Consider the following 14,131-nt stretch of genomic DNA (forward strand, 5'->3'; position numbering starts at 1 on the left):
GCTTCATATCTATTTTGTCTGTTGGGCCTCCATATCTATTCCGTCTGGCTTCATTTTCGTATGTAATATTATTCCGTCGGCCCCAACATAATAGATATGCCCGACAGAATATATATGAAGCCCGGCGGAATAGATTTATGGCCGACAGTTTAAGTACGTATTCATGTCTAGATGTGGTTGGTTTAAAAACGGAAGGGTGTCAAGTAGATTTGTCGAATGTCAGTTCTAATATGTTGGATCTGACAGTTTAGAAAGTGGCCATTTTGAGTATTTTTGGTTTAAGTAGGTTAGTCAAGGAATGTTTTTGATAAAAAAGTCTATTTTGGTCATTATCCCTCAAATAAACCATACCTTCAGCCTTACAAATTAAATCAAGGAGAAGGAATTAGGAAATCCATGAGTGAAGGAAAGAACCCATTCAAATTCCATCCGTGTAAATCAAACAAAACATGATTTTCAGTGGAATCCATTCCAATTCCAATTCCAATTCCAATTCCAATTCCAATTCCAATTCCAATTCAAGTTTTAGTATCATAGATTATATAGAGTGCGCATGGCATGACGAATCGAACCAATCCCAACCTAACAATATAATCACCGGCAGGGCCGGCTCCGAAAATACGGAATTTTTTCTGGGCCAAAGGCAAAAAAAATTTTGGGCCTAAAATAAAGGGAAAAAAAATTCGGTTTAAACAATTTAATTTGAAGTGGACTTTTAGTTATGATTTTAGTTGTATAAAAAACATATGTATAAAAATAAACATAAAAATGTCTCAACTAAGACTAGAACCCACAACCTCTTAGTTAGATGTCATACCTCTTTACCACTAGACCAAGTTAACGACTATGAAATTATGTTGAAACAATGATTATACATAAATATTTTTCATAAAAATACCTATAATTTAAAAAAAAATAAAATTCGGGCCTAGCGGGGTGTCGGGCCAGTGGCCATCGACTACCCGCGGCCCTGATCACCGGTGGCGTACTATCAGAACCTATATTGGTATTCGTTTCTTTCTTTCTCTTTTTGTTTTTTTTTTTAATTTTATTTTGGTCAATGTAATACACATGTCGACATCCAGGGTTACGCAAGACAACTTTTGTGTAACCACCATAGATTATATAGAGTGCGCATGGCATGACGAATCGAACCAATCCCAACCTAACAATATAATCACCGGTGGCGTACTATCAGAACCTATATTGGTATTCATTTCTTTCTTTCTTTCTTTCTTCTTTTTTTTTTTTAATTTTGTTTTGGTCAATGTAATACACATGTCGACATCCAGTTTTACACAAGACAACTTTTGTGTAACCACCATTGTAAATAAACTTTTTATAATTTTGTGATGCACATAATATTTTATCGAACCAAACTAATACCGTATGAATAACATCGGTATATGTATTTGATTTTATAGTTTTTGGTTTCGATACAATTCGGTTTCGGTAAAATTTTGGTCTTTTTACACTACTATTAGCGAAGTTATATCGTATCGTAACGCAACTTAATTTATAATTAACTTGCAATTTTAAGTTTGTAACTTTCATTACTTTTATGTTTAGTGAATATAACAAATTTTCCGCGGCAACACGCGTATGAATTCTACTAGTTCAAAAAAAAACAACTAAAATGCAAAAGTAGAATATTTATTTTATAATAACTAAGTTTTAGTATAGATTAAAGAATTATCTAGTTAGTATAATTGAAAAGTTTGTGTCACAAATAAGTTTTTCTAGACTTTAAGTTTTTATCGACTTTATGCAGTTCGAATCTTACTCTAGACCTGTGATTTTTTTTATTTCTTTTTTTGGGTTGTTTCTATTTAAAAATGAAGTGACAAAATTGAATGAAAGTATAGAATACCTTTTACGATTTGAGGGGTCAACTGGCCACGATAAGTAACTATGATTCAATTAAAGTTTTCATTGTTAAGTCAAAATACTTAAAAAACCAGCTACTCATTTTTAACGACAAATTAATTAAAGCAACTACTTTTAATCATCACCTCTGGTGCTTCACGAAAAAGGGTAATTAAGGAGGACCAACATGTTGAATTATTAAATTCAAATGGCATAAACTTAAGGTAGTTATTTACTTTAATCCATGGATGAATTCACAATACCCAATGTCCAACGCTTGTTTTCATGTCATACTTTCGTATCCGGCACTTGTTTTCATGTTATGCTTCATTGTTGTGCATTTTGCGCCATGTGGATTCCATAATGATACAACTCACGATACCTATGCATCTGTTAATAAAAAAAATTATTGTAATATGTTGTAAGGCCGATAATGAATATGGGGCTGTTTTGATTAAAACCAACTGGCTTCCAATATCAAGCATAAGAAATATATGTTTTGGGAATTGGTTTGCAAGCATACTTCTTACAATCTTACCTTGAATGTGTGATTGAAATGAAAGTAGTATCATTATCTCATGGTGGGTCAAAAGACCATGCCAGCGCCCATTCCTGGATCCACTTCACTAGCCGGTTAGCGGAGTTCAACCACAGCTTATGTGGTGGTCATCAAAGAAGACACACAAACAGGAAAGCGGGTTGGTAATCAGATACAACATGATCAAACCCGTCCCGACCTAACCCAACCCAGCCATGGTTAGTTTAACTAACTAACTAACCTTGCTGCATCAACTAAGGCTGTTCTAGTCACCTATGTATCAAGTTGGAGTTCATAAACATTTTCCCCATTCCGAAAAAGTCAATTATTAGCAATAATTCAATATTAAAAAATAAAAAAATGTGATTAAACCTTCTAATGCGTCATAACAAAGATTCGGGTCGGGACGGGTTTGATCATATATAGTATAGTCTTATTTACCATATAAGTTGTATTATTTACCATAGTACGTAGAGTCTTATTTATCATATCTACTATTATAATAAATAAAAATGTTGGTTGAACCACAAACCCCTAAGTTGGCCTAATAGTTTGTCAAGTGACACTCCCATGTATTAACCTATAATTTCTAATTAAATTTATTAATTTAAAACTAAAATTTAATTAAGATTTAAAACATTCCTTATCTAGCTTTAATATTATCTTATTCATTCCTTATCTAACCTTATTATGGATTACAACATATGAAGTTTAATTCATATTATAAAGTCATGTTCATTGCACCACCCCTTTTATTGATTATGATTGCCCAAATGACTTATTTACTCTTCTCACAAACCTGAAGTATATTGACTCTTGGTTTATAATTTGTTCCAAGTTGCATGTAATAGATTCCCTTTGTCAATGACAAATTTGGATGTTACCATGATAAAAACATGATCAGAAACATTAGCGAGTTGAGTAAAAAACCAATTGATTAGATTATTCTATGTTATTTTGACAAAAAAATCTAAATTTACAAGATCAAAAACATAAGCGGGTTGGGTAGAAGGTCAAAATGACTAATTTCGTATGGACCGGTTGGAACCGGAACACTCATTGTCCAGTTTTTTTATTAGCAATATGGGTGTCACATATGAATACAAAAGCCTTATTATTTTGAAATCGAGCTGAAATGAATTTAGCCAATCTTTCTTTCCTTTTTTTTTTCTCTCTCTTTCGATCTATTTGACTGATTATGAATGTATAAATCGAACTAAATGAATGAGACAAGTGTTGGGTATTAAATCATGGTTAGTTTGGTTATTTTTTTGTTGTGAATTGCAGGTAATAGTAGAAGCAATAATTGGGCATCAGATGGTCTCAACAATGGTTAGGGAAACTAGTAATTAGTTCAAATAAAAAAAATGTATATGATTTGTATATGCTTTGTTGCTATACAAAGTATGGTTTGTTAATGTTTCAGTAAAATTGTAGCAATTTATTTGTATATATAAAACTTGCAATTTATTTGTAATTTTAGTGATTTATGAACTTTTCATTTTCATTATTATATGTAATACGTAAGTTTAATTATATAGCGTATTTAAAAAGATTTATCAATTATATCATTTTTACTGTCCAATCCGTGTAATACACGGGTTCCTAACCTAGTAACCTATATATATAAGGATTAAGGACTAAGTTCACATATAGCCTTTAAAGTTCAAAGTTCATATTTGGAAACATTAAGACCATCTCCAATGGTAAAGAAAATTGAAGCTCTTAAATGCCATTGATGATGTGAATGATATGGATGAGAGAGAGTGAATAAAGCCCTTAGCTAAGGGCTTATAAATGATAGAAAAAAATGATGTTTGAGAGTGGAGATGAGGGACCATATGATAATGGTCTAAAGGAGGTGTTTTGATATTGGATAGCTTACGTGACCTTGAATAGATGAGAAGGACACATGTACATTGCATTGTGTGGTCTAAAAATCATATTTGCCCATCACATAGCAAATAACTTCGGTTACTTATAAATGGTTTGTTTCATTAAATAAACTAATAAGCATTGCCTTGATCATCAAAGTGCATAAGGTTCTTTGTTTACTTAGTTAAAACATGTAGTCATAAGTTACTGCTGTGGAATGGAATAGACAAAAAAAATAATATTTCTAATGTCTTCACATGGCAGCAACGTTACCATTACCCTAGGCCTGTCAATTTTACCCGGACCCAGTTTCACCTGATCCATACAAACTTGTTACCTAAATACCTGAAAACTGGTTGTTATTAAGGTTATGTATCGATTAGATCTTTAAAACATCGAAAACCCAAAAATCTAGAACCGATACACCCTAAACAGAAATACCAAACACAATCAACACCCCTAAAGCTAGGCACATTGCTATTCTTAAACATTTGCCCTTGAAGAAATATCGTAGCAACAGGGATAACTTTTCAGTTTGTAAATGTGCAGCATTTCATGTGAAACTAATTGAGAAACAAACTGTGAAAACAATGAAGGTCTAAAATCCGAATTGATGAGAAAACAGAAAAATTACCATATAATCAAATTTACATAATTCAAAAATGTGTATACATTACTAAAGGTCTAAAGCTAAATTTGTTTTGGCTGTAAAACTTGTAACTCACTACAAATGCATCTTCATTATCGTATGCAACTTCGCGCAATCAAAGGGCTTATGGCTTAGTGGTATACATTTTCATAAAAGTGAGTGTTTGAGTCACATACAATGGTGTAGAATTAGTGGATGTGTTAGTTGGCCATTCTATGAATCTTTTATTAAAACCTTTTAGCAGTTAATATTGATACTTGTGACTAATGTTAACACATATTGTTTGTTGACTTTGTAACATATAAATACAAGTGTAAGACTAAAGGGATACAATTTATTACAAATATATGCAAGGCTAATTTTGTGGAGGTGATATCTCTAATTGATTGACTAGCTGGATTTGCTCTTTGATTGATAATGTAGCTTAATATCCTCATATATAATTGATTTATTCCTTGATAGTTAAATCCCTTAACTTGATTAGCTTTTACTGTTCTTGGCATTCACACCGGAAAAAAAAACTAATAAATATAATCGACAAAAATGCTTAATGTTTGTTGGTTTTAACCAACACCAACTCTTTTACTTACTCAAAAATAGCATCCATCAAGATAACATTGGAGTCATATCATAATATGAATCTATTGATCAATAGTTGTTCATAAAACTTAATCATAAATATATGTCTGTATGCTAATAAATCGCTCATAAGCCAACTGCCAACAAAAAGGAGCAAAGTCACATTAAAATCACACCAACCCAACCCTTTGTATTTATTTGGTCTGTAGAATGTATGCCAATCTGTTGCAGTATCTAGTGGTCATCAAAGACGACATCCTACACACAATCAAAAAAGTGGTTCAGTAATCAGATATAAAATAAGCAAACCTGCCTCGACCCAACCACGGTCAGTTTAACTAACCTTGCTGCATCAACTAAGGCGGTTCTAATCACATTCAGTGGATCAATGATTCCATTTTTCACCATATCCACATATTCACCTTTAAAGAGATAAATATTAACAATATTTCAAAACTAAAAAAGAAATAAAGGAAAAGAAAACATATGATCAAACCTTTGGCTGCATCATATCCAAGATCTGGGTCATCTTGCTCTAAAAGCTTACCAACAACCACCGAACCGTCAACTCCAGCATTAGAAGCAATTGTATGAACCGGCATCTGCAAATAGTTAAGTAAAAACGGACAAGTTTATCATCTTATTTAACGTGTTTATGCAAATAACGTGTTTATTAGTTGTGAGTGTTCTAACCTTTAGTGCATTTTGAACAATTTGAACGCCTATTTTCTGATCAAAATTGGCTGTTTGCAACTTATCCAATTCTTTAGATGCATACAAAAGAGCAACACCGCCACCTAAATAAAAAATGGGATTGCTTTATCTGTATTAACTATTTAATGATTAATTCAAGACAAGAAATGTGAACCAATTTACCTGGAACAATTCCTTCCTCAAAATCCGCCTTCGTTGCATTTAACGCATCTGTAACTCTATCTTCTTTTCACCTACTTCAGTCTCACTGGCTCCTCCAATCTATACATTTAAAAAAAAATCATCAGCTAAACATAAAAGTAAATATTAATTCAAAAGAAAATGGCAATACCTTGAGAACAGCAACACCACCAGAAAACTTGGCTAACCGTTCTCGAAGCTTCTCTTTATCATAATCAGACGTGCTAGACTCAATTGCTGATCTTATCTGTCAAACAACCTCAATATTGAACCTTTCGTTTGTTCAATCTTGTTAATTGTTACAAATATATGTCATAAGATTGAATATAATGGTAGTGCACCTGTTCACATCGTTGTTCTATTAACTCCTTCTTACCATAACCATGAACCACAACTGTGTCATCTTTGGATACAATGACCTAAAACATTATTAAATTAACTAATTATAAACCAGTTTTTAAATTAATCACCTAACTGCTGTTAATCCATGAATTAATGTAAGCATCTAGCAAACCTTTCTACAAAAGCCAGGAAACATACTACTGATTTCTTCAGTTCCACGCTGCAGGTAGATTATAGATGGCAACTTTGACTCGTTTATTTAAAAAATGACCCAACTTTGACCCATTTATACAACATCAAAACTGACCGTACGAACAGTGACGGCAAGATCATGCAAGGTTGCCTTTCGGTTTTCACCAAAACCATAAAGCACACACCTATTTAAAAAAAAGTCGGTTACATAAACTAAGAACGATAGCTATTAATGAATAGAGAAAAAATTATTTGAAAGTTGTAAAAACCACTAATCCAGTCTGAAGCTTGTTAGCAATCAACGCAGCCAATGCATCTTTTTCCACATCTTCAGCAAGAAGTAACAGGGGTTGTTGTTTCTGAAAAAAGCATCATAATAGAATAATTGATCAGGTGATCAACAAATACAAATGGTTAACAACTCGTTGATTAGGTTAAGCAGATTTCGGGATAATACTTCCTTCTGTGCAAACTTTAACAATTTGTTAACCAAATCAACGCTTGAAATCTTGTTCTCGTTTATTGCAAACACAGGCCAGTTTAGTTCCTGTGAATCATCAATGAATGTATGTATTTAAATATAAATGACACATAAAATACAATGTGAATACTAATATTCTAACAAAGTAGTAATCACACAAACTTACACATGTTTGACTTTTTTGGTTTGTAATGAATTGTGAAGACATGTATCCGCAGTCCAACTTTATTCCTACAACAACTTCTAGTTCATTATACGATGCGTTCCCGTCCTACATCAGTGGATAATGTGATTTTTGCAAAAAAAATTAGTAAATTATCTGATGTTAATTAAGGGTAAAGAGTAACCTAATGCAGCCTTACTTGAATTGTGATGCCACCGTCTTTCCCGACTTTCTCCATAGCTTTGGCTATTAGTTCACCAATTTCACGTTCTCCGTTTGCAGAAGTTGTAGCCACCTGTTACTTATATTACATTCAGTTACCGGTCAGACGACAATTTCATACCAAAAATAATATACCAAATCACCAACCTGTGTGATCTCCTCAGATGTGCTTATCATGCGAACCCTACTCTTCAAGTTTGTTACAACTGCATCGACCGCCATAGAAACACCTCGCCTGAGGTCCTCTGCATTCACACCAGCTGCAACTGCTTTGCATCCTTCCGAAAATATTTCACGTGTAAGGACTGTTGTAGTACCTGAAACACAAACCATTAAAACAATTGTCACAAAAGATTGTTATAATTTTTAAAAATAATAACAACGCACAAATTCATCATGACACGAATATTACCATCACCAGTAACATCGTTTATAGCATTCACAACTTGTTTCACAAGACTTGCACCAGCATTCTTGACTTTATCATTAAACTCAATGCTTTCTGAAACAGTTAAACCATCTTTTGTTGCTTTCAGTGCTCCGTTGCTTTGTTCAATCGTCACATTATGCCCCTATATATAACATTATTGCAAAATAAAACTTTTATCATAATACAGTGGACTAATTATCATACTCCCTCTAATCTTCAAAACATCCAATGCCAAAACTAGCTCGATAAGAGTCTCACGCCTTAAATAGCACGTCCAAATATAAAAATTAACATCCAGATAAATTGTAAGTATTTACATTAATCAATGTATAATGATCCACTCCAATTAGGGGCACAATCTTGACGGGGCCACAATTTACATGTAAAAAACTCATTTTTACATTTAAAAAAACATTTATATTTGCGTAATATTTTTAAGCTTTTGCATCTCTCTTTTGAACGGCCGAAAACAAAGAATCGCGTAGATACTCTGTACGGGATGCCTCAGTGGCAAAAAGCCACAGCCGACAAGCTCTTAAGCGTCTCCAAGTTATATTTAATAATAATAATTATTATTATTATTATAAAAATGAGCAAATGAGTCCCACCAAACCTATTTTACATAGCCCTTCTCCTTCTACACACACATTTTTATGTAGATAACTACCACCGAAAATCACCGGCCCGGCAACCATATATACACACTTTCCGGCGACCCTTTAATACCCACAACCGTTGTTGGTCTTCTTTAACTTTCAACCGCCGGAAAAGCGAGCCAATACTACCGCCACTAGTAATCAATGTATAATCACATAAAAAATCGAATGTTTAAAGTACCTTTGGGCCCATAGTAACCTTAACAGCATCATAAACCTCTTCAACACCTCTAAGCATCAAAGCTCTCGCCTCAACTCCAAACCTTATGTCTTTATCCGCATAGTTTCTTCTCATATTCAATCTGCTTCCAATCTAATTTCGACAGAACATGCATACGTAGATGTGTAAAAAACATCATGCACACATACAAACAGATCAGTACATTACTTGTTGAGTTCTGCTTGCGATCCTGAGAAGAATTCAAAAACTAATTAGATGAACAAAAACATAATATTAACAGTTGTTAGAGATAATGAAACCTGGATTTAGAAGCAACATTGAGTGCGAAACGATACATGATTGGAAATGATTTATGAGAGGAAAACAGTAGACTCCAGAAGAAGGGTTTTAGAAGGGTTTAAGACAGTTATACTTATAAGTAATAATTTCTAATTAAAACAAATAATTATATACATAAATAGAAACTTATTTTTAGGAACTCTTAAGCCTAATAATAAGGTAAGAAAATTATTAACAAAATCTTTTATGTTTTAATTGCATAAACTTTGTTCTAAATTTTAAGCGGACAGAACTCTGTTATAGTGGTGCTCGTGCAATGCTACGAGAAACACAAACTTTAGTAATCATGTGTTCCCAAATCATCATCTTTCGATTGACAACGAAGGGTCACAACATCATTGACGATATCTGACTTGATGTGTACAACATACCCATCTAGAAATATGAAGCAGCTATTGACAACATTTAACCATAAAAATATCAATACAAAGATAAACAGATTCTTCATTGTGTATCTCTACTCAAAAGACCAACCCAAGCCATATATATATATACATACATATATATATATATGTATATATATGTAGAGTATGGTTAACGTAAAAAAACAGTAGTTTCGTGAGAAACATATATAGACACTTGGATCTAGAATCTAGTGGTTGAGATTGGTAGTTTCTAAAAGTTGTATAGTTTCCTATTTATATGGTATAGTGTATAATTTAGGTGGTGTACTTTATTTTAAAGTTTTCTCACACTTCTTACGAAACAATTATTTTTTATTTGAACCATTATATATATATATATATATATATATATATATATATATATATACTAGCTTTTAGCCCTGGTACGCGGGTTATTTAGATTTTTGCTTTTAATCATTTTACAATTATACTTTTTTTTTTAATTATTTGTTTGATTTTCAACCAAGTTTTGGTTTTTTTTGAGAACCGCTTCACCCATAAATGTCAAATAAGTAGGTTATAAATGTTTGTTTTCAAATTAAAAAGAAATGAATGGAGATTGTGTGATATAAACCACAATAATTATAGCACAAAGGGTATTTAATTAATTAAGTGGACCTAGTTACAACTTCCTTTATTTTCACATGATATAAAAGCCACATGATGCTCTTGAACAACATCCTTCCCTTCACATACATCTCAAAAGATTTTTACTTCACTTTTTCAACCTATATGATATATTGTTATATCTAATACACACAGCCATGTAACATTAACAACTGCATTGACATGTGCATTTGTAAGTATACCTTGCATGACTTCCCTTAATTTGCCTACTCGTTATCTCGAGTCAAATCAACTCGTATGGATTTTTGTACGACACATTATCATTCCTTGGTACCACTGACAGTTTGTTTGGTAAATTTGTAACTTCTAGGACAAAGGCTCAATAGTACCGCTTTTGAGTTTTAAAACTCGAAAGAACTCAATGTAACAAATTTTTTTTACACATGTGTAATATGTAAGTGTAAGTAATGTACAAAAAATTACAGTATTTTTTTACACATCGAATCGACTTATTACACATGTGTAACTAACATTTAAACTTGTGTAATCATCAAAAATACGTATTCTCTCTCCTGATTTATTTTTTAATTAAATTTAATTTCAGTCATATATTTCATAACATTTAATTAAATGCGTGGTCCAAAATTGAGTTCTTAAAGTTCTTACAACTCATCAAGTTCTCAAAATATCATTCCCCTAGAGAGAGAGAGAACTTGATGAGTTGTAAGAACTTTAAGAACTCAATTTTGGACCACGCATTTAATTAAATGAGTTTGAATATGTGGCTGAGATTAAATTTGATTAAAAAGTGAATCAGGGGAGAGAATAAGTATTTTTGATAATTACACAAGTTTAAATGTTAGTTACATATGTGTAAAAAGTCGATTCGGTGTGTAAAAAGTTACGGTAATTTTTCGTACATTACTTACAGTTACGTATTACACATGTGTAAAATTTTTTTTAAAAAAAAGTTGTTACGTTGAGTTATTTCGAGTTCTTAAAACTCAAAGCGGTTCTCAAAAGAAATCAATCGTATATATATATATATATATATATATATATATATATATATATATATATATATATATATGTTTGTTTCTTACATTAATTTTATTTTTTTTTAACGTTTGGACTCTTTCAATTGTATTTAATATGTTTATAGTTAGTTGTAGTTGAAGTTTATAGCTGGGGTATTTGAATTGAGATGAGTATTTGAATTGAGATGAGTATGTTTTAGTTAGAGTTTAACTTTAGTTTGTGGGTTGTTGGTATGTTTTTATGAGCTTTTTGTTGTGGGCTGTTTTAGACTTACATGTGTTGTTGGTGTTTAACAATTGTACTTATAGTAGTTTTGTATGGGATTGTTGTTAGCATTGAAAATTACTTGGTACGTAATACTTTTATCATATTTATTGTTTATGTATTCTTTAATGTTTTGAATGAAAATATATTTTTTTATTAATAATATTAATAATATGTGTATATTTATTTTTTCTTACATATATAGTAATTCATATTTTTCTTATAATATTTATATTTCTTTTATAAATGATATGTGCTTAATTTTTCTTACGTATATAGTAATTTATATTTTTTTTAATACTTATAACTTTTTTCATAAATGATTAAATTGGTAATACTGAAAAATCTTTGTTGCCGTCGTTTGGGGATCCCGCTTATAATTGCATCGGAATAACGTTTGAAAATCTATTTTCTTATTTATAAAATCATTGTTGATTGATTATCTTCTTTACAAACACTAACCTAATCGTTCACTGTAATCAACGGAATTAGTTTGTGAAATCCGATGGTAAATGTTATTGAGAAGTATTGTGGGGTATTGAAGGGTTTTGTGTTTTTTCTTAGTGATTGGTCAAAAATTGAGAAATTTAATAGTTAGGAGGTTTTTTTTTCATTGAGTGATAGGTTTCAATATCAAATCTATTCTATTGATAAGAAGAAAATACTTCTATCTATTGAAGAAGCATCATTGCTGAATGAGATTTCTTTGAAATTTAAAAATGATATATTGAAGATGAAAAACATGTAGTTTGTATCAAAATGGTTTAGTATGAAGATATTGATAGAGCTTTTGTGAAGATGGTTCTTACAAACCTTTAAAGCGTTATGAGGTGTAGAACGTACACCTCTGATTTGATATTCTTTAGATATGTTGTCGTTAATGGTAAAGAAATTACCGGAAACACACCATGTTCGGTATGTATTGGAATATTCATATGATAACAACGAAAGCATTTTACGGTTTTTGGTTTTATTTTGATTTAGGGTTTTTTTTCATTTTTTCTTTTTTCTGTTCACTTAAGTTTCAGTTTCTTCGATATCTAGTTACAGTTTGTTGGTTTAATTTCGGTTTTTTTTTGGTTGGTTTCGTTTCAATTCGGTTTCAAATTTTTAATTTTTTATGTTTTTTGATTTGAATTAAATTGTTTTAAACTTATAGCTTACATTAAGATGAATTAAATCTCTCTTCATATCATTTTTAACAATCATCTTAATTTCGATTTTGACACTTCTAAACTTGTTTTAAACATAAATATTTAATAATCTTAATTCCTATTTGACCCTTCTAAACTTGGTGCAAAGCTATCAACAAAATAAATAAATAAGTAAAAACTCATTTTCACATTAAGTTTCCTATATAGATTATAGCTGAATTTCAATGTGCCAACAACTTCTCCGGGAAAAGAAGTTCACGACCCGTGGGGAATCTAGACACCCATTTAATCTAAACAAACAACATAAAAACAATGATGAACTCTATAACTTCTAGCAAAATCTATCGGTCACTCAATAAATGCATAATCATAACAAAAATCGTATCAATATTTTATTAACCTTAACTTCCACCTTAATCATTATGGAATTCACATCATCAGAAAACATGACCGTTCTTAAAATAGTAAATCTACACAATGGTTACAGCTTGTACATATAAAGCTTGAATATCCGACCACTTAAAGCATGCCCTCTATAAACACACATACAAAACGGCCAGGTTCGGGTTGGTCCGGAAATTTTCTTGACAATTTTGAGATGATTTATATTCATCTTCTGTCTCTCTTTTAACATGCCATCTAGTGCTTAAACCCTTAAATTTCAATAATTTATGCCATCAACATGATCCAAACTCCCATCCCAGTAATCATATACCCAACCCTAGAAGTAGAACAACCCTCCAAAAAGTGATCTGAGTCAGACATAAAGTCAACACCTTGTCTGCAGGCAACTTTATGAACCTAGCAAGAAATCTACATATGTTAGACATTTCATATTTTTAATATAAATAATGCAAGTGTTATTAATATTTCGCCTTTACAGAAAATGCTTACATTTACTTGAAAAATGTAAACCGAAAAAAGCCCGCCAACCTTACGCAAAAATGTATGATTCTTCGTTGACTGACATAAAATGAATACAGCCAATCCATCCCTTGGTCTAAAAAAACAGTGATGGACAAAAAACTGGTTTGGGCCTGGTAAACCGATTTCTAACCCGGCCAATGGAGTTTGGACAAAGCGAATATAAATCAATTTGAATATACCCTAATATTAAAATATTAAATTAAAGTATCTTTTAATATTAAAAAAAAAACATTTGAATAACCAATATCTCTTACATTGGATGACATACATTAAATAGAAAAAAAGAAGTACATACTACGTTAACCATAATATAAGCCATTTAAAGATTGCATAATATTAGGTGTCTTTAACATATGTCGTAACTGCCAAC

The 14,131-nt window shown here is 31.5% G+C and overlaps 1 protein-coding gene and 1 pseudogene across 3 annotated transcripts; both read right to left on the reverse strand.

The window, feature by feature from the left end:
- Positions 1–2,176: 2,176 nt before the first annotated feature.
- LOC143620284 (chaperonin CPN60-2, mitochondrial-like) lies at positions 2,177–8,134 on the reverse strand (annotated as a pseudogene). Its single transcript, XR_013151315.1, has 13 exons — positions 7,937–8,134; positions 7,779–7,874; positions 7,583–7,687; positions 7,393–7,482; positions 7,205–7,294; positions 7,051–7,120; positions 6,743–6,871; positions 6,553–6,648; positions 6,384–6,482; positions 6,201–6,304; positions 6,004–6,109; positions 5,852–5,929; positions 2,177–2,550 (listed from the first exon to the last, which is right to left on the reverse strand). The product of XR_013151315.1 is annotated as a chaperonin CPN60-2, mitochondrial-like (transcript).
- LOC143620372 (chaperonin CPN60-2, mitochondrial-like) lies at positions 7,780–9,271 on the reverse strand. Of its 2 annotated transcripts, XR_013151327.1 has the most exons (3): positions 9,069–9,271; positions 7,937–8,373; positions 7,795–7,874 (listed from the first exon to the last, which is right to left on the reverse strand). XR_013151327.1 is itself a non-coding variant. In XM_077092080.1 (2 exons), exons 1-2 carry the CDS (start codon positions 9,180–9,182, stop codon positions 8,146–8,148), a joined length of 342 nt encoding a protein of 113 aa, XP_076948195.1. In that variant the 5' UTR covers positions 9,183–9,271; the 3' UTR covers positions 7,780–8,145. The 2 variants fall into 2 exon arrangements, 1 of the variants encoding a protein (XP_076948195.1); XM_077092080.1 differs by having other exon boundaries at positions 7,780–8,373.
- Positions 9,272–14,131: the final 4,860 nt, after the last annotated feature.

The sequence above is a fragment of the Bidens hawaiensis genome, unplaced genomic scaffold (genome assembly GCF_021521415.1).
Source record: "Bidens hawaiensis isolate Kalapana, Puna unplaced genomic scaffold, B.hawaiensis_p1.1 tig00002553_1, whole genome shotgun sequence".
Taxonomy (NCBI): domain Eukaryota; kingdom Viridiplantae; phylum Streptophyta; class Magnoliopsida; order Asterales; family Asteraceae; genus Bidens; species Bidens hawaiensis.

What these genes read in the sequence shown, in the direction of transcription:
- LOC143620372 (XM_077092080.1), bottom strand. Translation starts at nt 9,182, where the DNA reads ATGAGAAGAAACTATGCGGATAAAGACATAAGGTTTGGAGTTGAGGCG. An exon ending in AGGTTACTATGGGCCCAAAG is followed by an intron (nt 8,374 to 9,068) that starts GTACTTTAAACA and finishes TGTTATATATAG; the next exon opens with GGGCATAATGTGACGATTGA.